The sequence below is a fragment of the Ornithorhynchus anatinus genome, chromosome 3 (assembly GCF_004115215.2).
Source record: "Ornithorhynchus anatinus isolate Pmale09 chromosome 3, mOrnAna1.pri.v4, whole genome shotgun sequence".
In the NCBI taxonomy this organism is placed as follows: domain Eukaryota; kingdom Metazoa; phylum Chordata; class Mammalia; order Monotremata; family Ornithorhynchidae; genus Ornithorhynchus; species Ornithorhynchus anatinus.
The window spans coordinates 43,775,960-43,798,525 of NC_041730.1; the positions used below are offsets into that span (position 1 = coordinate 43,775,960).

The window sequence follows — 22,566 nt, forward strand, 5'->3', positions numbered from 1 at the left end:
TTACTATGCACCAGGCACTGTAGACCTGTACAACAAACAAGAAATGCTCAACATTCCTACTTGAATAACAAAAGGATAGAGCTGGATGTCCTTTGAAGGCAGGTTTAGGTAACCATTTTCATGCAATGAGCGGGGAAGGATATAGGGAAAGCCAGAATCCCAAGATTCAGATGGGAAAACATGACAGATATGGCAAATAGAACAGGACAATCTTAACACTGTGTGAAGTATCGGTCATTGTCGGATTTAGTCAACCCTGCATGCATGGATGGGATCTTGCTGTTGGAAGCATCATCTTCGAACACAAAAGACAGACAGACACACACAAACATACACTTTCTTCATGTAAACAGACACTCAGGTGTATCCAAACATGAACCTGGGTTATGGTCTTCAAAATAGGATATGGTGAATATGTTTTCTAGTAGACATAACATGTAATGAATAACAATAATAATAATAATTGTGGCATTTGTTAAACTCTTACTGTGTGCCAGGCATTGTACTAAGTGTTGGGGTGGATACAAGCATCTTAGACACATTCCCTGTTCCACCTGGAGCTCAACTCTTAATCCCCGTTTTACAGATGAGGTAATTGAGGCCCAGAGAAGTGAAGTGACTTGCCGAAGGTCACACAGCCAACAAGTGGCGGAGCTGGGATTAGAACCCATGACCTTCTGACTCCCAAGCCCGTGCTCCATCCGCTCTGCCGTGCTGCTAGTTAGGAGCTGTTCCAGAACCAGCCCCGACATGATGGCGGAGGACTCCAGGTGAGTAAAATTACACTGTAAATACCTCCTTACCCCCTTCCTCATCTCACTTAGACCCTTCCTCACCCTTCCCCATTCCTAGTGGACTTCCAGCCCATCTCCCTGAAGTCACTCCCCCAAACCTTCCTTGTCTTCACAGTTCCCTCCACATCCGCCCACCGTACGCCAGTATTTTTTTTTTATTTTGAACTTTAATCACAATCATAATGACAGCTGTTGGACATAGCCCCTACCCAGCCTGCTTGCAGCTCTACCTCCATACCCCAGCTACAGCTGCAGGAAGAGGAACACACACGGACTGGGATGAGATGAGGATGGCAACAATGGCTACTGGGGGTGGGGGAGGGGGTTCGCTTTCCCCTCCCCCCTCCCGGGTCTATCTCTCAACCTGCAGCCTTAGCCGACGTGGGAAGGACGGGCTAGATGGGAAGGCGGGGAAGTGGGGGGGTCGTGGCTACTCCATCTGCAATAACAGCTGTTGCCATAATTAGAGTTCAAACAAAAAATTATTGCACCACGGGGAAGAAAGGGGAAAGGCTAGGAAAGGGACAAGTGCGGGGTCCAATGGGAAGGCCAAAAGCGGCCACTGGGTATAGGAGAGGGTGAGGCGCTGGAAAGTAGGAGGAGGAGAAGAGGGAAGAGAGTGAGGGTGGGAAGAGCTGGGGGAATACTGATTTTACCTGCAGTGACGGGAGGCTATTTCAGGACCTGGCATACAGACGCTGAGGTAGTCAGCAGATAGTGTGCGTGATGGATGCGTGTATGTATTGTGTGGGGTAAGAGTAACTAAAGTTATGCCTGCTTCTAAAATCGCCACAGCTTCAGCACCAAAGTATAAGCGCTGCCAACTTCCTTTTGGTGGTTTTCATTTCCTAAATGATCCCCTTGGTTTTTAGGTAGAATTCCGTGTTTGAACCGAATGTGCTTCTTAATTGTCTGCTCTCTCAACTTAATCAAAGCCAGGGGATGACCAATCTCAGTACTGTAGCAAGTCAGAGTGCATCAAAGGAAATGAAATTCGGAAGTAAACGGTACATAATAATAATAATGTTGGTATTTAAGCGCTTACTATGTGCAGAGCACTTTTCTAAGCGCTGGGGTAGATACAGGGTTATCAGGTTGTCCCACGTGAGGCTCCCAGGTATAGGCAGTGGTGCTGGTCAGGACGGCTAAGTAAATGTAGGAAGATGTGGTAGGGTGGTTTTTTTTTCCCCCTCATTGACCTCTTTGCCTTCTCTAGCTTTCAGGGCCGTTTTCATCTTGTCTCTACTTTCTGGGCCTCTGTGTTTGCTTTCCTCTCAGGTTCATCTCTCCTGCTGCAATTCCCATTTTCTATCTTGCCTGATCCACTGCCTTTACTCTCTCTTATCCTTTCTCCGGCATCCCTTTGCTTTGCTCCTACTTAAGTCTTTCCGTCCACATTTTCTCAGGGCTTTTCCCTCTGAGGAAGTTTAATCTGGGATCCATACATGGTCAGTTTATCTTCCTTCCCTGCCTCTCCCAATGCTCCCTGCCTCCAGAACTCCGGTCCTCTCTGCTGTTGGGACATGTGCTCTACAGATCTGGAAATGATAACTGTCAGGAGGGTATAGGACTTGGGACAAAAAGCATATTAGATTATTCAAATGAAAAAAGTACTGCCCTCCCCATAACATTTTCATTTCATTTCACTCTGTGCACAATAGACTTAGCCTGAAATAATACTTGAAGCAATTTATAAAGTGGTAAGTGCTGTTGGAAGTACAAAACTATGAAACTAGACACAGTACCTGACCTTCATGGGACTCGCAACTAATCTACCCCCATTGTACAGATGAGGAAACGGAGGTTTCACTAGATCCTGAAAACCTGTAATTCTTTCTTTCCCTCTGATTTACCACACTCCTATTTGTGATCTGCCTTTCCAACTCTTTCAAAATATTCAATTTTCACCTTAATGTCTGTCTGTGGCATGAAAACTATTATAAATAGTATTATAATAATAATTATTATGGCACTTAAGTGCCTACTGTGTGCAAGCACTGTTCTAAGTGATGGGGAAGGTACAAGTTAATCAGGTTGGACACAGTCCCTGTTCTACATGAAGCTCAGTCTTAATCCCCATTTTACATGAGGCCCAGAGAAGTGAAGCGACTTGCCCAAGGTCACACAGCAGACAAGTGGAGGAGCTGGGATTTGGAACCTAGGTCCTTCTGACTCCCAGGCCCATGCTCTATCCACTAAGCCATGGTGCTTCTCAAAAAACGTAGAAAAAAAACGGTATCAACCACGCAGGAGTGGGCCCAAGTATAAAAATCCTGTGGCCCAGAGCTCTCATGCAACCAGGATTCTAGGGTCCATGGAAGGAGCCTTGGTGGATGGAGGGAGCCCCTTCTTCTGGCCAACACCACTGGAGAGAAGCTTCAGCCCCACACAGGCTCAGAGGAGGTAGAAGTCACTTTGGGAAGGTTGAGACAGTTTGTCTAAAGACGGTCCACCTGGAAGCAGTGGCAAGTCAGAGGACTCCGCAGTGATGAAATGTTCCTTTTTTTAATGGTTTACTATATGCCAGACGCTGTACTAAGCACTGGGACGGATTCGAGCTACTCGGGTTGGACATGGTCCACGTCCCACATGGGGCTCCCAGTCTTAATCCCCATTTTACAGATGAGGAAACTGAGGCCAAGAGATGTTACATGTCTTGCCCAAGGTCACACAATTCTTTTTTCCCCTCCTTGCTTATTTTTGAATTATTTAAATATCATCTCTAGTTCTTGTTGATTTTTTTTTAACCTATGTGACTGTCCTATTCCATTTAGATTTTCTGCCAGGGATAGTGACTGAATCGATGTCTAGCCCATCGCCTCCTTTAGAGAAGCAGCGTGGCTCAGTGGAAAGAGCCTGGGCTTGGGAGTCAGAGGTCATGGGTTCAAATCCCTGCTCTGATGCTTGCTAGCTGTGTGCCTTTGGGCAAGTCACTTAACTTCTCTGTGCCTCAGATGCCTCATCTGTAAAATGGGGATTAAAACTGTGAGCCCCACGTGGGACAATCTGATTACCCTGTATCCCCCAGCGCTTAGAACAGTGCTTTGCACATAGTAAGCACTTAAAAATACCACCATTATTATTAATGCTTTGCACCTTGCAGATGCTTTATTCATTTTATGACTGTCTCTATATACTGAGGGCCAAGCAATATATTAGATGTAAAATATATGAAAGCTAGCCTCGAGGAGCCCGGCATAATTGCCTTGAACTAGAAATTCGGAGAGAAGCGTCTTCGATTTCAAAGTGGATTTGGTTTCTCCACATTTTCAAATTTGATTACCATCAATTCCTGCCTTGCACTTATCTCTCTTGCCTAAATTCAAAATAAAAAATGGAAGGTTTTGACCTGACATACTTGGACTTGCTGTCTACATGACCAATATTCACTGAATCTCTAATGCTCTAGTTCACTTGGTCCAGGTTTACTTTTTAAGCCATGACTCCCTTTTGGTGAACAACAGACCAGTGGACATCAGTGTGGGAGGTAATGTCTTAGCTCCAAAACCAGTTTGCTCTGGAGCAATGTTTTAACAAAGCATGCCGGGGAATGCAGTTGTAGCTAATGATCTTTGCAAAATACGCTGTATCCACTGTAACCAGCTACTCCGACAGAGTCTACCTACTACAAAATCTTGCCTTGACTCCCACCACTCCGCTTAATCAATCAACCAATGGTATTTACTGAGCGCTTACTGCGGGCAGAGCAGTCTACTAAGTGCCTGGAAGAACTTCTCGGTACCTCAGATAGCAGCGTGGCTCAGTGGAAAGAGCCTGGGCTTCGGAGTCAGAGGTCATGGGTTCGACTCTCGGCTCTGCCACTTGTCAGCTGGGTGACTGAGGGCGAGTCACTTCATTTCTCTGTGCCTCAGTTACCTCATCTGTAAAATGGGGATTAAGACTGTGAGCCCCACGTGGGACAACCTGATTCCCCATGTCAACCCCAGCGCTTAGAACAGTGCTCTGCACATAGTAAGCGCTTAACAAATACCAACATTATCATTAACATTATTATTCTCTGTGCCTCAGTTACCTCATCTGTACAATGGGGATTAACTGTGAGCCTCACATGGGACAACCTGATTACCCTGTATCTACCCCAGCGCTTAGAACAGTGCTCTGCACCTAGTAAGCGCTTAACAAATACCAACATTATTATTATCATCATCATCTGTAAAATGGGGGCAGAGCAGTCTACTAAGTACCTGGAAGAACTTCTCTGTACCTCAGACGCATCATCTGTAAAATGGGGATTAAAACTGTCAACGCACGTGGGACGTGGACTATGTCCAAGCTGATTAGCTTCGATCTTTCCCAGTGCTTAGTACAGTGCCTACCATATAGTAAGCACCCAACAAATACCAAAAAATTCAAAGATAAAAATCAAGTGAAATAACGGATTTGAGGAGAGTAGCTGGGAGACTAACAGGGATTAAACCTGCAACAAGCCAGGACAGTGTAGCGAGGGAGGAACCCTGGGAAAAAGTGTCACCAGTGTACCAGACTTTCCGTAGGCCCTAACTCTTTCTGGTTGTAATCCTTTTTCATTTATGTGAACTAGTTTGGTTACAGACACAATTACACCTATGTAGCTGACTTTTTCCTCCCCGCCTTTGTGCTGTGTAGATAGAGAACACAGAGCCAGTTAAAGACATTCTGTGGCAAGTAACCTGAGGTGCCTGCCTCATGGATACAGTCTTACTCTGACTGGGAAGAGATTTTATCGAGTAAATTGGGAGCAAAGTGTAGAAGGAAGGAACAAAGATACACACAGAAGGTTAAGCAAATAGAAATGAAATGTAAAATGAAGCTGAAACACCATTTCAAGGCACTTGACTTTAGTTAGGAAACTTTATGATTCTTCAAAGGACTCTACCAGGAAAGAGACGGACAAACTAGTCCTCTTGTCTGAGAGTGCACAGGAGAGTGGGGGCTATACAGTCAATATTGCATACACCTGGGAGTCAGAAGGTCATGGGTTCTAATCCTGGCTCTGCCATTTGCCTGCTGTGTGGCCTCGGGCAAATCACTTCACTTCTCTGTGCCTCTGTTACCTCATCTGGAAAATGGGGATTGAGACTGTGAGCCCCACATGGGACAGGGGCTGTGTCCAATTTAGCTTGTCTGTATCCACCTCAGAAGCTTAGTACAGTGCCTGGCACATAATAAGCACTTAACAAATACCATCATGTCTTATACCAAAGAGGAAGTTGAGGAATAAACACCAGTCGACAAAATCATGCTGGGACCACCCGGGATGAATGAGGCTGAGAGCTAAATCTTTCCCTTTCTGATAAGATAAATCAATCGATCATTGGTATTTATTGAGCGCTTTCTGTGTGAAGAGCACTTTTAAGCACTTGGGAGAGTACAATATAACAGAGTTAGTAGACATGTTTCCTGCCCACAGTGAGCTTACAGTCTAGAGGGGAAAATTGTTGTGTGCAGGGAGTATGTCTACCAACTCTGCTGTATAGTCCCAAGCGCTCTGCAGTACAGTATAGTACAGTGCTCTGCAAAAAGTGAGTGCAAAATAAATAGTGATTGACTGACTGATTGATTCTTGTACCAAACTTCTCTGGTGACTCCACCTGGCAATCAGGTAACCCGGTCCCCTCCCTGCCACACGGCCCCTCCTGTTCTTTGGTCAGCTTCATCCTTCTTTAAACCTCTCCCTCAATCTCAACTTTTAAAATGTTTTCCCATATCCCTGCGGTCCCTTTACGCTCCCTTCACCCCATGCAGCAACCTCTCTCCTCCTCCACCTGGCACCACTTTTTGACCCGTTTTACAGCCACGCTAGCCCCTTCCCGGGCTTGCAGGGGCTGGCACACCCTGCGGGTGGGGAAGAGGGCAGGATGGAAAATGCTACCACCCACCCCCTTCCCATCCTTTCCCAACCCATCCTGGTCCCATGCCTATGATGGTCCCACAGGTGCCGTCGGATCATTTCATATCTATAAAAAGCCATCATTTGCAGTAGATATTGTAATGCATACCTCAGTTTGCAAAAATTTCATTTTATTATTTTTATAATTATTACTGTACTGGTTAAGCGCTTACTTTGTGCCAGGAACTGTTCTAACTGCTGGGGTGGATAGAAGCAAATCACGTTAGACATAGTTCTTTTATTAATAATAATCATAATAATAATAATGGTATTTGTTAAGCTCTTTCTATGTGCCAAGCACTGTTTTAAGCGCTGGTTAGATAACAAGGATAACAAGATTAACAGGTTGTCCCACGTGGGGCTCACAATCTTAATCCCCATTTTACAGATGAGGTAACTGAAGCACAGAGAAGTTAAGTGACTTGCCCAAAGTCACACAGCTGACAAGTGGCGGAGCCAGGATTAGAACCTACAACCTCTGACTCCCAAGCTTGGGATCTTTCCACTAAGCCACGCTGCTTCTTAGCACTGGGGGGCGGGGGGATGGATTCAGGGTTATCAGGTTGTCCCACATGGGGCTCACAGTCTCAATCCCCTTTTTATAGATGAGGGAACTGAGGCCCAGAGAAGTGAAGAGACTTGCCCAAGTCACACAGCCGACAAGTGGCAGAACCGGGATAAGAACCCAGGTCCTTCTGACTCCCAGGCCCGTGCTCTATCCACTAGGCCACGCTACTTTTCTATTAGTAACTAAATTCAACCAAACTTCTTTTCTCTATAGAAAAAGTTTTTCCAAATAAGAAAAAGACAAGACAATTTAGTTACGTAGTGGTCTGTCAGCCAGCATTCCACTATATTCAAATATACAGATATTCAGCTTTCAAAGAAACCCCGTTGAAAATGGAATTACGGAATTTCCTTTTTCCAACTCTGAAAGACATACTTATTATAGTCTTTTACACAATACACATTAAACAAAAAAAGTTGCGTAAGCAGGCTGCAATTAGCACATTCAGTTTTAAGTTACAAGTCAGTAGGCCACATGGGTTTAATGACTAATAATAGCAACTGCCACATCACATGATATTTCAACACAGAGTCATGCTGAGACACAAGACACCTATACATTTTTTTCTTTTTCAGTCATGAACTTCTGGGCCCTTTTCTTCCATTCGTTTTTAGGGTGATTTAGCAATTCACTAACGTCTATTTTCCCAATTAAATTATCACTGGGACTTCAGTGATTAGCAAAGCAGTGTGGTCTGGTGGAAAGAGCATGGGTCTGGGAGTCAGAGGACCTACATTCTAATCCTGACTCCACCGCTTAATCATATAATAATGGAGGTATCTGCTAAGTCCTTACTATGTGCCAAACGCTTTACTAAGCCCAGGAGTTGATACAAAACAATCAGGTCTACACGGGGCTCACAGTAAATAGTAAGGAGAACTGGGATTGAATCCTCATTTTGCAGATGAGGGAAACTGAGGCAGAGAGAAGTGTCCAAGGTCACCCAGCACTGAAATCAATGGCATTTCTGGAGTGCTTATCGTGTGCGGAACACCATACTAAGAGCGTGGGAGAGCACCGTGTAACAGAGTCGGTAAACATGTTCCCTGGCCACAACGATTAAACAAAGATGTACTACTAGGAACTCAAAAAGTAACAAAATTACAATTTGTTCACTAAAACTATATATCTGATTGAGAACAGGAAGAACCTGGAAGCTAATTTCACCCTGGGGCTGATAAACTGCCCTTCTCCCTCTAAACTGTAAGCTCGCCGTGAGCAGGCAATGCGTCTGTCTATTGTTGTATTGTACTCCTCCAAGCGCTTAGTACAGTGCTTTACACAGCAAGCGCTCAGTAAATATGATGGAACGACTGACCGGTGCTTTGCATAGGTTGTTCGCAAAGTATTAGCATAGATTCGGCCTCCATTTTCTCGCACTATCAGAGTGAAGCTCTCAGTTGCTTTTGCTACTCATTTGGAAGCCTCTTTATTTGGCGACGTACATATAACTGTGGAATAACCAAATCCCCAGTATTAATGAATAGCATTCTAGTGGAAGAGCCCTATATTGAATTTTCTTTTTCTTTTTTAAAGAAGGGTCTAGGTTAATAATAATAATAATAATGTTGGTATTTGTTAAGCGCTTACTATGTGCCGAGCACTGTTCTAAGCGCTGGGGTAGACATAGGGGAATCAGGTTGTCCCACGTGGGGCTCACAGTCTTAATCCCCATTTTACAGATGAGGGAACTGAGGCACAGAGAAGTTAAGTGACTTGCCCACAGTCACACAGCCGACAGGTGGCAGAGCTGGGATTCGAACTCATGAGCCCTGACTCCAAAGCCTATGCTCTTTCCACTGAGCCACGCTCGGGCAATCAAAAGTTAGCTCGTTCATACAACGAACCCCAGGTTTCTCAGTAGTGTTTGAGACGTTGAAAAGCCTTGATGGCCACAGTTAAAATGAGATTTTTTTAAAATGACTAAAATATTCCCTTGAAATGTTACAAATCTGTGGTATTTACAATAGAATAGAATGATCCTTATATGGATAATGGAAAAGAATGGAAGTATACGTATAAAATTTAATCACAGGGCTTATCTCACTTTTATTTGGACAGCTATAATGAAAGGAGCAGGGTGGCCTAGTGGGAAAAGCAAGGGCCTGGGAGTCAGAGGACCTGGGTCCTAATCCCGGATCTGTCACGTGGCTGCTGGATGATCTTGGCTAAGTCATTTATCTTCTCTGTGCCTCAGTTACCACATTCTGTAAAATGGGAATTTAATACCTGTTCCCCCTCCTATTTAAATGGTGAGCCCCATGTGGACCAGGCACTGTATCTGACCTGATGATCTTATCTTCCCCAAGGCTTAGAATGGTGCTTCACACATAGCAAGAACTTAACAAATACCACTATTATTATTGTCGTTGTTACTCTTAATAAAGTTCCACACCAGAAGCTCTTTCCTGGGAGCGGATAATCACTGACAGACCCAGAAAGGAGAACTAAAAACAATGGTTACAGGGGTTTAGAAACCTGTAAAGGTAAACAATCCCCCTGCAATCAAAAACCACACAGTTACTTAAGCAAACAGTAAGCATCCTTAGCCAAGATTACCTCTGCCTTCCGTTGTTTTTAAAGCAAACACCACTATGGTTTACTTAAGAGGCCTGAACAGGACACCACCCGGAATGCTGTTAAATGCTATTATTGGGGCTAGTTTTGAGGAAGGAAAGCATTGTTGTAGTGTGTCAACAGCCATGGTAGAATATTTCCTTTTGATTCATTCATGTATCTGAAACACTGGGAACAACAAAACCAGCTAGCTAAATCATAACTCCCAAAGAGCAAATCTTACACATGCTCTCCGGGTGTTCAAGCGAGGGTCCAATTAATAGCGAATGTGTCACTGATGGTGGCCTCTCCCACTCCAAAGGAACACTGAACATTCAGGCTTGGACTTGTGAACTTCAGAGCAGAAGAACGGCATGGTGTGCATGCATGCAAATCATAACGCTGGCCTTTTAAATTCCTACTGTAATGGGCCATATCAGCCATTTTCATTTGTTTTTGATAAAGATGTCTGTTTTGATAAATATGTGCCACTGGTGGACACCCAAAAAGACCTTGATAAGTGGTTAATGGAGCACTGATTTGGATATTCTGTCTCAACAGCAACGACTGATTTCTGGTTCCAATAGGTTTCCTACTGCTAATCGGTAATAAAGGTGATGAGAAACACTCAGGCTACGTATCCCCATTCCTCAAGAATCTCCAGTGATTGCCCCTCTAACTCCGCATCAAACAGAAACTCCTTACCTTCAGCTTTAAAGCATTCAATGAGTTCCCCCCCCACCACCTTCCTCACCTTGCTACTCTCCTACTACAACCCAGCCCACACACTTGGATCCTCTCACTGTATCTGGATCTTGTCTATCTCACCGCCAACCTCTCATCCACCTTTAGCCTCTGGCCTGGAATACTCTCCCTCATCATTATCTGACAGACAATTCTTCTCCCAACCTTTAAAGCCTCCATCTCCTCCAAGAGGTCTTCCCTAAACCCTCCTTTCCTCTTCTCCCACTCCCTTCTACATCACCCTGACTTGCTCCTTTATTCATCCCCCCTCCCAGCCCCATAGCACTTATGTATATATCTGTAATTTTATTTAATGTCTGCCTCCCCCCTAGACTGTAATCTCACTGTGGGCAGGGAATGCGTCTGTAATATTGTACCCTCCCAAGCACTTAGTACAGAGCTCAGCACACAGTAAGCACTCAATAAATACAATTGACTAACTGAAAAATTACCCCCTATCCTTTACTATATAGCATAACTCGTAGTTGTTATTAACTTCAAAAGCAAAAAGAGGATTTACCCCAACAGACTTTTATACATAAGAATGATAATAGCTGCAGTAGGTAATTCATTCTTTATCCAGGTTTAGGATAAAGAACCAAAGAAATATTTCTACAGTTGAAAAATCTTGTGCTCCCCCCCCCCCATTCTTCTCCCATTTGACACTTACTTCAGTCACAGGTCATCTTGAGTGCCACTGAGCCAGACTGACTCAGGCTGAGGTGCTTGTTTATGGCCCTTTCTATTAAGCTTGGACTCCCCTCACACCCTCAAGTGCCCATCTGTGCGGTTAAGGCTAAGCTTCCTCCCTTCAACATTGCTAAGATGTGAAAGAGGGAGAAGACAGAAAAGGAAAGACTCTGACAGAGACAACGAGAAAGGAAAGGCATTTTCCTCACCATTGCCTAGTTCGGGAAGGAGACGGTTGGAGAGAAGATGTGATTTCAAATGAGTTTGTAGTAATAACCCCAAATTCATTCATTCAATCGTATTTATTGAGCACTTACTGTGTGCAGAGCACTGTACTAAGCACTTGGAAAGTACAATTCAGCAACAGAGACATTCTCTGCCCACATCGGGCTCAGTCTAAAAGGGGGGAGACAGACATTAAAACAAGCCTCTCTTGGTTTTCAGAATTAATTTGGGATATCTACTTTCACCAATGAGAAAGTTTAACCTGAATTGGGTACACGGAAGCCAATTTATGCTTTGAAATTGGTGAATAATATGAGTTTCCTGGCCTGCAAGATTCTAGAGACAGCTCTCTTTTCAAGGTTCCTTAATTTAATGTTCAAAGAGAATAAACATTATTACTTAAAAATACTAGGGTCAAGTAAGTCCTGGTGTGGATACAAAGTATACAAAAGGCGAGACACAGTCCCTATCCTATTTAGGGCTCAAAGTCTAAGACGGAGAGGGAACAAGTATCACACCCCCATTTTATCGATGAAGAAACTGAGGCACACAGAAGTTAAGTGTCTTGCCCAATACCTCAGAGCAGGATTTAGAGCCCAGGTTCCCTGACTCCACATTTTCCACAGTAGGGGATAAAGCATATTGAACTTCTTAGGAGAGAAGGCAGCCCGTACTAAAGGTATCAGAGGACTCAGATGGGTGCGGAGAGATTAATAGGAAAGTTCAAAATGGGTTACTGCAATGCATAAGAAGGAAAAAGTGTGAGGAATCAGGATCGGGTGGTGATCAGGTGGTACCAACACTAGCTGTCAGGTGGAGGGCAAAGGCCACACCTGAAGGATCACCAGTCTAATTTAGCAATGGTATTTCTCATGTTGTTGATTAAAAAACAAAACACCTCTTTAAATCAGATCAGAGGAAAACTCATTTTACTTGAAAGTCACAAGATTGGGATGATGGAATCTTTTTCTTTTCCCTAATGGCACTTGTTAAATGCTTACTCTGTACCAGTTGCCGTACTAAACGGTGGGGTAGATCCAAGCTAATCGGGTTGGACATAGTCCAAGTCCCACGTGGGGCTCACGCTCTTAGTCCCCATTTTCCAGACAAGTTAACTGAGGCCCAGAGGAGTGAAGTGACTTGCCCAGGGCCACACAGCAGACAGGTGGCAGATCTGGGATTAGAACCCATGACCTTCTGACTCCTAGGCCCCTGCTCTAACCCCGACGCTATGCCGCTTCTCACAGTAGTGAGCAGCAGAAGCGACTGGACTAGAACCCAGTTCTTCTTCTCTCCAGGGCAGTGCTTTTTCCACTGAACCAAGGGTGGAAAAGGATTGAATACCAGGTTTTGACAACAGGCTGTGTTCTTGAATCATGCAATAATTGAGGAATTGGATCATTTATTACTTGTTGCTGTTTTGAGGCTAAATATTTTAATGTCGAATATTAACTATTTTTCTTCTAAAATATTTTCCCTTCTTTTTCCTGCTTAAGAAACAGGCAGAATCATTTGTATTAGTAACGTGGTTAGATATTTTTGAAAATTAATTTGTTTATTGGTAATAATCAGCTGAGCTATGATAGGTTGCTGACTAATTGATTCAATTAATATAACAAGAGTAATAATACCCGCTATGAATGAATCTTTGTAGACTCATTAACAATTCTTCTTAATTTCCTCAGTACTTGAGTGTTTATTCTATATTCAACTCACTTGGCTTTGTAATGTTGCTAAAGACCTATGCGAGATGATTTAATTGGGCTTTCCACTTCTTCCTTTTCTAATATGATAATTGTCCTCATGCTTATAGTAAGGAAGTACTTATGGTACTTTTTTTCTAGGCTCTGACATGAATTACACAACTAATTTATGACTAACGTTCATATGACACTTATGAGCACAAGGCAATCTCTGCATGTCCATGAATGTATTAAGTGACATCTAACACTTCCTCGATTCTAAGGATAAGAGCATCTTGCCTGCTCCTTGTTCAAATTACATGGATTTTCTTTACCATTAGGGAGCATATTGTAACAGCAGCATATAATTTTCTTAAATTATAATTCTTTTCCTGTTGAAAGGTATCCTATAATATTTATCAGCATCAGTAGGAAAAGACACCTGATTTTCGACTAGACAAAGCTTTTTGGAGAAGGTTTATCCTCTGTAAACCTCACTTTGAACATACCCAAGAGCTGCAAGATAAAATGGAAACAACCTGAGAAATTAGTCTTCAGTGCCTGAGCTATTTGTTCCAGGTAAGAGATCATTTAAATCATTAATAAGAGGAAAGAAAAACACAGTCTAATTTTTAATGATTAAATTTTAAAAGTATTTTTCACACTGCTTATGGAATTTACTGTGATTACAGCACTAATGTAATTTACCAATACTATAATACACGAAATACTGCCAAAAGATCGCAAGAGTGGAAAGAGGCAGTGTGGAGGGAGTCATACAGGCGTTCTAATTCTGCCCTCTCTTTGCTTAGCAACATCATCGTACCACGCGCATCAACTCCCATAAGCGCAGAGTCCACCTATCTCAGACCTTAACATCCTCCTCAAAGTCCCCGATATCTCTACTTCCTCCCTCTTTAACCTCTGAGGATCTTGTCAAATTCACTCTTGGTAACTTCCCAAAACTTCCCTACCAAACTTCTAAACTTCCCCAAATCCTTTTCCTCTTCTCAATCAGTCAATCAAGCAAGATCACTGAGCACTGACTATGTGTAGAGCACTCCACTAAGCACTAAGTACAATACCCCTGAGCCGTTAGGCAGGTTCCCTGCCGATAAAAGCCTTAGCGTCTAGAGGGGGCCAGTGGAAAGAGTACGGGCCTGAAAGTCAGAAGATTTGGATTCTAATCCCTGCTCCACCACTTGCCCGCTGGGTGCCCTTGGGACCGTCATTTAAACTTCTCTGTGCCTCAGTTCCCTCATCTGCAAAATGGGAATTCTGCTCCTGCCTACTTAGATTGGGAGCCCTAAGTGGGACCTGATCACCTTGTATCTTCCCTAGCACTTAGTACAGTGCTCGACACATAGTAAGTGCTTAACAAATACCAGTTATTATTATATTCTTTCCACTAGGCTACACTGCTTTTCTCAGCACCTAGTGTGTGCAGGGTATTGAATAAGGAAAATGCTCTGCACAAAGTAAGCGCTCAATAAATACAATTGAATAAGTATAATCGATCCATCAGTCAATCGTATTTATTGAGTGCTTACTAAGTGCAGAGTACCGTACTGTGTGGTTGGGAGAGTACAATATAACAGAGTTCGTAGACACGTTCCCTGCCCACAGGGAGTAAGAGAGCATTTTAAACGGACAAGATTGTTGTTCATTGAGTAGATTGGTGTTAGAGAAGTGAAGTGAATGTGCTGGGTTGTAAGAGGAAATCAGCAAGGTTAAGATAAGAAGTCTGGTTGGACATTAGACTAGCTCATGGGCAGGGAATGTGTATGTTTATTGTTATGTTATACTCTCCCAAGCGCTTAGTACAGTGCTCTGCACAATCTAAGTGCTCAAATATATGACTAGCAGGAAGGGGCAAGGGGATTGAGTGCCTTAAGGCCAATGGTAAGGAGTTTCAGGAAGCCCTGTGGGTTCTTGAGGAATGGGGAAACATAGATTGAGCATTTGTGTAGAAAAATGATCCAGGCAGCAGAGTGACTAGAGTGGGGAGAGAGAGAGGGGGCTGGGAGGTCATATTTTGGTAATGAGATGTACATCACCTTTATTCTATTTATTGCTATTGTTTTTGTCTGTCTGTCTCCCCCGATTAGATTGTAAGCCCGTCAGTGGGCAGGGACTGTCTCTATCTGTTGCTGATTTGTCCATTCCAAGCACTTAGTACAGTGCTCTGCACATAGTAAGCGCTCAATAAATACTACTGAATGAATGAATGAGGTAGTCAGAGTGAGCTAGTCTAAGTGCTTAGATCAATACAGTAGCAGTTTCCTGCACGCCCCTTTCCCTCAAGGAGCTCACAATATAAAGGAGGAGACAGAAATTATTTACAAATAATGTGCTCAAATATCCATTTTCCCATGCAAGGGCCAATATTGATATAATAATAACTACGCTAATAAGCGCTTATTATGTATCAAGTACTGAACTAAGCATTGTGGTAGGAACAAGACAATCAGCTCAGGCATAGTCCTTGCCCTAATATTGGGCTCACAGTCCAAGGAGGAGGAGACATTATTTACTTTTGTATATATCGGTTTACATACTCTACTCTGGCATATGTTCCTTAGCAGATCCATCTTTCTATTCCCATTCTCTGTCTCCTGGCAGTTGTTTCTAGGTTTGTCCCCCTTGTCCCCCAGTTAGATTGCAAGCTTCTTAAGGCCAGGGATCTTTTTTTATTTTTAGCCTCGATTTTACTCTCCCAAAGTTTAGGTACAGTGCTCTACCCAAGGTAGGCACAGTGGCATTTGCCAGCCAGTCACTTCACTTTCTATCAATCAATCAATCAACTTCTTTCTCAAATGACTCACCACTGGCATATGCTGCCATTTATGCATGAGCAGAAATACAGGAGATAAAATACAGGAAGCAAAATACATGAAGCAAAAATTTTTCCTACCAGTGTAAACCCATGAAGAAATACCACCATGATCTTCATCTGGTTTATTACAACTATTTCCCTTCTCCACAGGGGAAAAGTCAGATTTATTAAATTTAGTGAAGTTTCTTAACATATATACAAACATCTGTTAAGAAACTTTGCTAAATTCAATGAATCCGATATTTAAATGTGCATATAAAGATAGGATTTGGTAATTTACTGAGGTTTATGTGTATAGATACATAAATGTGCATACAAGTTTATGTGTATATATACATAAATGTGCACACACACACATATGCAATATATTTTCTGACAACCCAGAAAATCAGCACTGTCCCATATACCCAGCCTCAAACAAATCAAAATGGACTTGAGAATGAGGTAGCAATTGACATTTTGGGCAGGGAAGAAGGCACAGCTGGAACTACTATGGATTACTGAGTTTAATCTCCCTCCTTTTTTCTCTCAACACCTTCCCCCCCACACACACACATGTGTCTTGGTTGGAAGATTGCTGAGGAAAAAGATGGGGGAGTAAGGATTTTAAGAGTAAAAATCCTAATGGCATTTATTAAGTGCTTGCGACATGTCAGAGTAGGTACAAGGTCATAAGACCGAACACAGTCACTACCCCACGGGGGGCTCACAATCTATCTTATTTCCATTTGAGAGATGAGGAAACTGAGGTCCAGAGTGGTTACGTTACTCCCCCACAGTCACACAGAAAGAGAGGGATGACACTGTAACTCCCACCGGGATTTCCGGACTCTCGGTCCCGTGTTTTTTCCACCGGGCCATGCCGCCGCCTAGTGTTTATTTCTAAAAGCCTTGTGCTTTCCTATTGCGTCTCTTTCTAAGAGACATCCTCTAGTAATGTTTGCATTATCACTTCCTTATCGCCCAGATATCTGGTGTTGGATGAAAAGGAGACAGGGACCAGCCTGGGGTACAAAGGTTAGAGGGGCGGGTTTCTATAGTTGTCTATCAATATACTGAGAAGAAGTCACTGATGGTGAAGTTCTGACCGAAAAAAAAAGTGCAAGACACACAAAGTCAGCTCTGCCACTCTGCCACACTGCTGAGTGACCTTGGGCAAATCATTTAACTTCTCTGTACCTCAGTTACCTCAACTATAAAATGGGGATTAAGACTGGGTGTGTCCAAACTGATTATTTTACATCTACCCCAGCGCTTAGCATACTGCCAGTAACTGCTTAACAATTACCATTTAAAAAAAAATAAATCCCTATGTCCTTTGGTATTCTGTCATGTTTGTTGTTATTATTATTATTGCTATTACAGTATTTAAGCACTCAGCTTTCCAGTGACATTTTTTATCAATAAAACACGTTGCTTAGAAGGTGGATTATTCGACTAGGGAACACTCTTCTGATAGGGCGAGGGGTAATATCAAGGGCATTGAAATGGTTGAGTACTACAGTGAGAATTTTCCTGAACATAAGGTTCTGCAAGAACCCACCCCTTGTGTGGGCTATAGGTAATATACATTATAATAATATAATATATAGTGATATATAATAATCATATGTAATATTATATATATACTTTTTATTATGGTATTCGTTAAACACTTACTATGTGCCAAGCACTGTTTTAAGCACTGGGATTGATACAAGTTAATCTGGTCAGATCCAGTCCCTGTCCCACATGGGACTCACAATCTAAGAGCCATTCAAATATAATGTTTGACATCAAAAATGGCTTTACAGGTAGCATCCTGGTTTATTTACCAGACTGAATAAACTGTTGCAGATGATTCAGTAGATCTGGGAAGAAAACCTTTTAAAGAATCCTATCTACCTGGCAGAATGCAGTTGTGTCTACACTATAAAACATCATTATATCCGTAATTTATTTATTTATATTGATGTCTGTCTCCTCCCACGCCCCCAGACTGTGGACAGGGAATGTGTCTACCCACTCTGTTATACTGAACTCTCCCAAGCGCTCCGTATGGTGCTCTGCCCAGAGTAAGTGTTCAATAAATACGAGCGATTGATTGATTGATTCCAGTTTATCCCATTTCACCTCCTGAACGCAGAAGGTTTGAGAAAACGAAGGAGGTATATTTCAATATCTATATCTTGAAAGATGATCTTAAAGAAATCAAGTCCTTGCCCACGCACTTAGTAAAGTGCTCTGCACACAGTAAGTGCTCATAAGTATCACTGATGATATGAAATTACTTTTAAAGTCTATTGATAAATTCTTTCATGATTTTAGACTGCTAGTTAATTTTAATGAAAATGTACTTAGACTATCAAGCTGTTTTTAGGTGTCTTATGCCTATGTCATTTAGCAATTTTCCCCCATATTTTAAAATCAGAAAAAAACACACATACTTACCAATAATATAAGCTTTTGATACTTCTGTTTTAGGTCCGACAGATTCGCTGATGGTTCTGCACCCAGAATACGATACCAGTCCTTTTGTGACATCTGTTCAAAAGTCAGAGAATGGACTTTTCTTAAAATATCCGAATGAAAATTTATGGTATTCCATTAACATTTGAATAAAACCAATGGGAAAAATGTGACCGATCGTATCTTCGTTGCATACAGGTCAAAGGGTACCTTCTCATCAAAGAACCTCCCCCGAATCTTCATCGGTCTTTTATCCTTTATTCAATACAGTCTCAAAATTTAAACTTGGCAATTCTATTAAGTGAATTTTTATAGAGAAGTAGCGTGGCTTAGTGGAAAGAGCACGGGCTTGGGAGTCAGAGGACATAGGTTCTAATCCCGGCTCTGCCACTTGTCTGCTGTGTGACCTTGGGCAACTCACTTAACTTCTCTATGCCTCAGCTGCCTCATCTGTAAAATGGAGATTAAAAGTGTGAGCCCCTTGTGGCACAACCTGAATACCCAGTGCTCAGAACAGTGCTTGGCACATAGTAAGCGCTTAACAAATATCATTATTATTTATTATAAAATCGTAACGATTAAAGTAATGGTCAATAATGAATACTAACGCTTTAAAAACCTTTCCCCAGCTTCTCTTTTACCCAGCCTTTTCCTGATTCCTAAATCATCCCCCCAGAATGAATGTGAGCATACATGCACACAGTTCTATCTCCATCACTCTGGGCAAGTTTGCTGTAAATAATAATAATAATGTTGGTATTTGTTAAGCGCTTACTATGTGCCGAGCACTGTTCTAAGCGCTGGGGTAGACACAGGGGAATCGGGTTATCCCACGTGGGGCTCACAGTCTTAATCCCCGTTTTACAGATGAGGTCACTGAGGCACCGAGAAGTGAAGTGACTTGCCCAAAGTCACACAGCTGACAAGTGGCCGCGCCGGGATTCGAACCCATGACCTCTGACTCCAAAGCCCGGGCTCTTTCCACTGAGCTGGCGTGGCCTAGCAGAAAGATCGGAGGACCCGGGAGTCATGAGATTGGCGTTCTAGTCCCGGCTTTACCGCTTGCCCGCTGAGCAACCTCAGGCAATTCGCTTAACTTTGTTGTGCCTCCGTTTCCTCTGTATATGGGGATAAAATACTTGTTCTCTCTCTCTCTCTTAGTCTGTGAGGCTCAACTGGGGTGGGGGGCTGTTTCCAATCTGATTGTTTTGACTCTACCCTGTGGTTTAGCACAGTGCTTAGCAGCGAGTAAATGCTTAGTAATAATAATAATGGTAATTGTCAAGTGCTGATTATGTACCAAGCACTGAGGTAAACTCGAGCTAATAGGTTAGACATAGTCCCTGTCCCACACGGGGCTCACACTCTTAATCCCCATTTTACAGAGTCCCAGAGAAGTGAAGTGACTTGCCCGAGGTCACACAGCAGACAAGTGGCGGATCGGGATTAGAACCCAGGTCCTCCTGATAGGCCCGTGCTCTAATAATAATGATGGTATTTGTTAAGCGCTTACTACGTGCAGAGCACTGTTCTAAGCGCTGGGGTAGACACAAGGGAATCAGGTTGTCCCACGTGGGGCTCACAGTCTTCATCCCCATTTTACAGATGAGGGAACCGAGGCCCAGAGAAGTGAAGCGACTCGCCCACAGTCACACAGCTGACAAGGGGCAGGGCCGGGATTCGAACCCACGGCCTCTGACTCCAAAGCCCGTGCTCTTTCCACTGAGCCACGCTGCTTCTCTAAACAAATTATGGATACGTACGTAGGTGCTGGGGGTCTGAGGGTGGGATGAATCGCCGTGCTTAGTACAGCGCCTGGCACATAGTAAGTGCTTAACAAATACCGTTAATAATTACTATATCACGCGCTCTATCCACTAAGCCATGCTGCTTAAACATCCTTTTTAAGAATCTTAGCGGTGCCCTTTTACGAAAGAGTCATCAGGCCCCTGTGCATTTTAAATTTCTGGTATTGGGGTGAAACCACTGAAGAGTTTCGCGGTTAGAGCGATACGGATATAGTCCTTCTCTGACTAATCCTTTATTTCCCTTGTCTGGGACATACATCCCCCCACCCACTGCCATCTACCATGCAGCTGGCTAAGTGCTCTTGAAGCACTTTGATACTCACCTCCACCCTACACGACTTAGGGAAATACCTGTATGCCCCACTATTCCTCCATCTGTAAATTTATTTTCATGTCCGTCTCCCCTTGTAGGCTGTAAGCGGCCGACGGGCAGGGATTACTTCTCCTGACTTGGTTGTCTTGGGCTTTTCCGAGTACTCAGTACAGCGCTCTCCGCACGGTAAATAAATACCGCCGCTTGACTGACTGTCACCCTTGGAAAGCAGTTAACTGTAGTTTTCTAAACGCTACAAAAGAAGGATGCCGTCAGGGAAATGAGCCTCTGTCTGTAACTTCCCACTGCTTGGCTTAAATCACAATCAATTCACGTCAGTCATCCTCAAAGACTTCGGCTAGTTGCCCGTCCACCTCCGTGTCGAACGGAGACTCCTCACCAGTGCTTTAAAGCACTGGATCACCTCGCCCCTTCCTACCTCACCTCTCTGATTTCCCACCACAACCCAGCCCGCACACTTCGCTCCTCTAATGCCGACCTACTCCCTGGACCTTCACCTTGTCTATCTCGCTGCCGACATCTCACCCACCTGCTGCCTCTGGCCGGGATCTCCGTCCCCCTGCAAGTCTGACAATCCCTCTCCCCGCCTTCGAAGACGTATTAAAATCACATCTCCTCCGTGAGGCCTTCCCCAACTGGGTTCTCATTTCCGCTACTGCTCTCTTGTACCTTTGGCGTGGCTCAGTGGAAAGAGCCCGGGCTTGGGAAGCGGAGGACGTGGGTTCTAATCCCGGCTCCGCCCCTGGGTTGCTGGGCAAGCCACTTGACTTCTCCGTGCCTCAGTTACCTCATCCGGAAGGTGGGGACTGAGACCGTGAGCTTCACGTGGGACAACCTGATTACGTTGTACCTTGTTTTATTATTATTTAAGCACTTGATATGATAATTATTACGGTATTTGTTCAGCGCTTACTATGTGCCAGGCGCTATACTAAGCACCGGGATTCATCCCACCCTCAGACCCCCAGCACTTACGTACATATCTATAATTTGTTTCGATGTCCATCTTCCCCTCGAGACCTCAAGATCCTGCTGGGGAGGGAATGTGTCTACCAGCTCTGTTGCCTTGTACTCCCCCAAGCAAACACTTAGTAATAGTACTAATAATAATAATGATAAAGGTATTTCTTAAGTGCTTACTATGCGTCGGGCACTGTACTGAGCGCCGGGGTGGAGAGAGGCAAATCAGGTTGGACACAGTCCAAGTCCCACATGGGGCTCACCGCCTCCATCCCCATTTTACAGGTGAGATCACCGAGGCCCGGAGAAGTGACCGACCCAAGGTCACCCAGCAGGGAAGCGGCGGAGCCGACACTAATAAGGAAATGAATGGCATTGGTTGAGTGTTTACTCTGTGCCAAGCGCTGTACTAAGCGCTGGGTCGGATCCAAGCAAATCAGGTTGGACCCAGCCCCTGTCCCACGTGGGGACCTCAGTCTCAATCCCCATTTTACAGATGAGATCCCCGAGGCCCAGAGAGGTGACTCACCCGAGGTCACCCAGCAGGCAAGCGGCAGGGCCGACATTAATAATAACAGTGGCATTCGTTAAGCGCTCGCTATGTGCCAAGCCCTGTGCTAAGCGCTGGGGTGGATGCAGGCGGATGGGATGGGGTCCGGTCCTTGGCCCACGTGCAGCTCACCGCCTCCATCCCCATTTTACAGAGGAGACCCCCGAGGCCCAGAGAAGTGACTCACCCAAGTCGCCAGGCGGCCCCGCCGCTCGCCCAGGAGCCGATGCTCGCCCCTCCCCCCGCCCCCGGAGTGGCGCTCGATCGATAGCAGCGATGGGGTCGATCGATGGGCCCGATGGGCGGCGGACGCATTTCGCGGGGGCGCAGGCGGAAGCGATGATGCCCCGATGACGCCCCGATGAGGCCCCCACCCCCGGCTCGACCCCGATGCCCCCGGCCTCGATGCCCCCGACCCCGCGACCGCCCGCCCGCTCACCTCGCCCCACATCGGCGGCCTGCGGCGGCCCGCGGACGGCGG

At 44.3% G+C, this 22,566-nt stretch overlaps 1 protein-coding gene and 1 long non-coding RNA gene across 4 annotated transcripts in view; one reads left to right on the top strand and one right to left on the bottom strand.

Annotated features, from left to right (window-relative positions):
• The window catches only part of DNAJC24 (DnaJ heat shock protein family (Hsp40) member C24), a 63,782-nt gene extending 41,216 nt beyond the window's left edge, over positions 1-22,566 (bottom strand). Inside the window, exons 1-2 of one of the 3 annotated variants that reach the window (XM_007659196.2) lie at positions 22,525-22,566; positions 18,416-18,508 (exon numbers count right to left, since the gene is read on the bottom strand). In XM_007659196.2, the coding sequence (XP_007657386.1) occupies positions 18,416-18,508; positions 22,525-22,536 (105 nt within the window). In that variant the 5' untranslated portion in view covers positions 22,537-22,566. Of the gene's footprint in view, positions 1-18,415; positions 18,509-20,564; positions 20,640-22,272; positions 22,429-22,524 lie in introns of those variants that run through there. The other 2 variants (XM_001506206.5, XM_029061266.2) reach the window with 2 other exon arrangements.
• Positions 632-18,606, top strand: LOC120638279. The gene is made up of 3 exons (XR_005659856.1): positions 632-770; positions 13,552-13,728; positions 18,449-18,606. It is a non-coding gene; the product is annotated as an uncharacterized LOC120638279 (long non-coding RNA).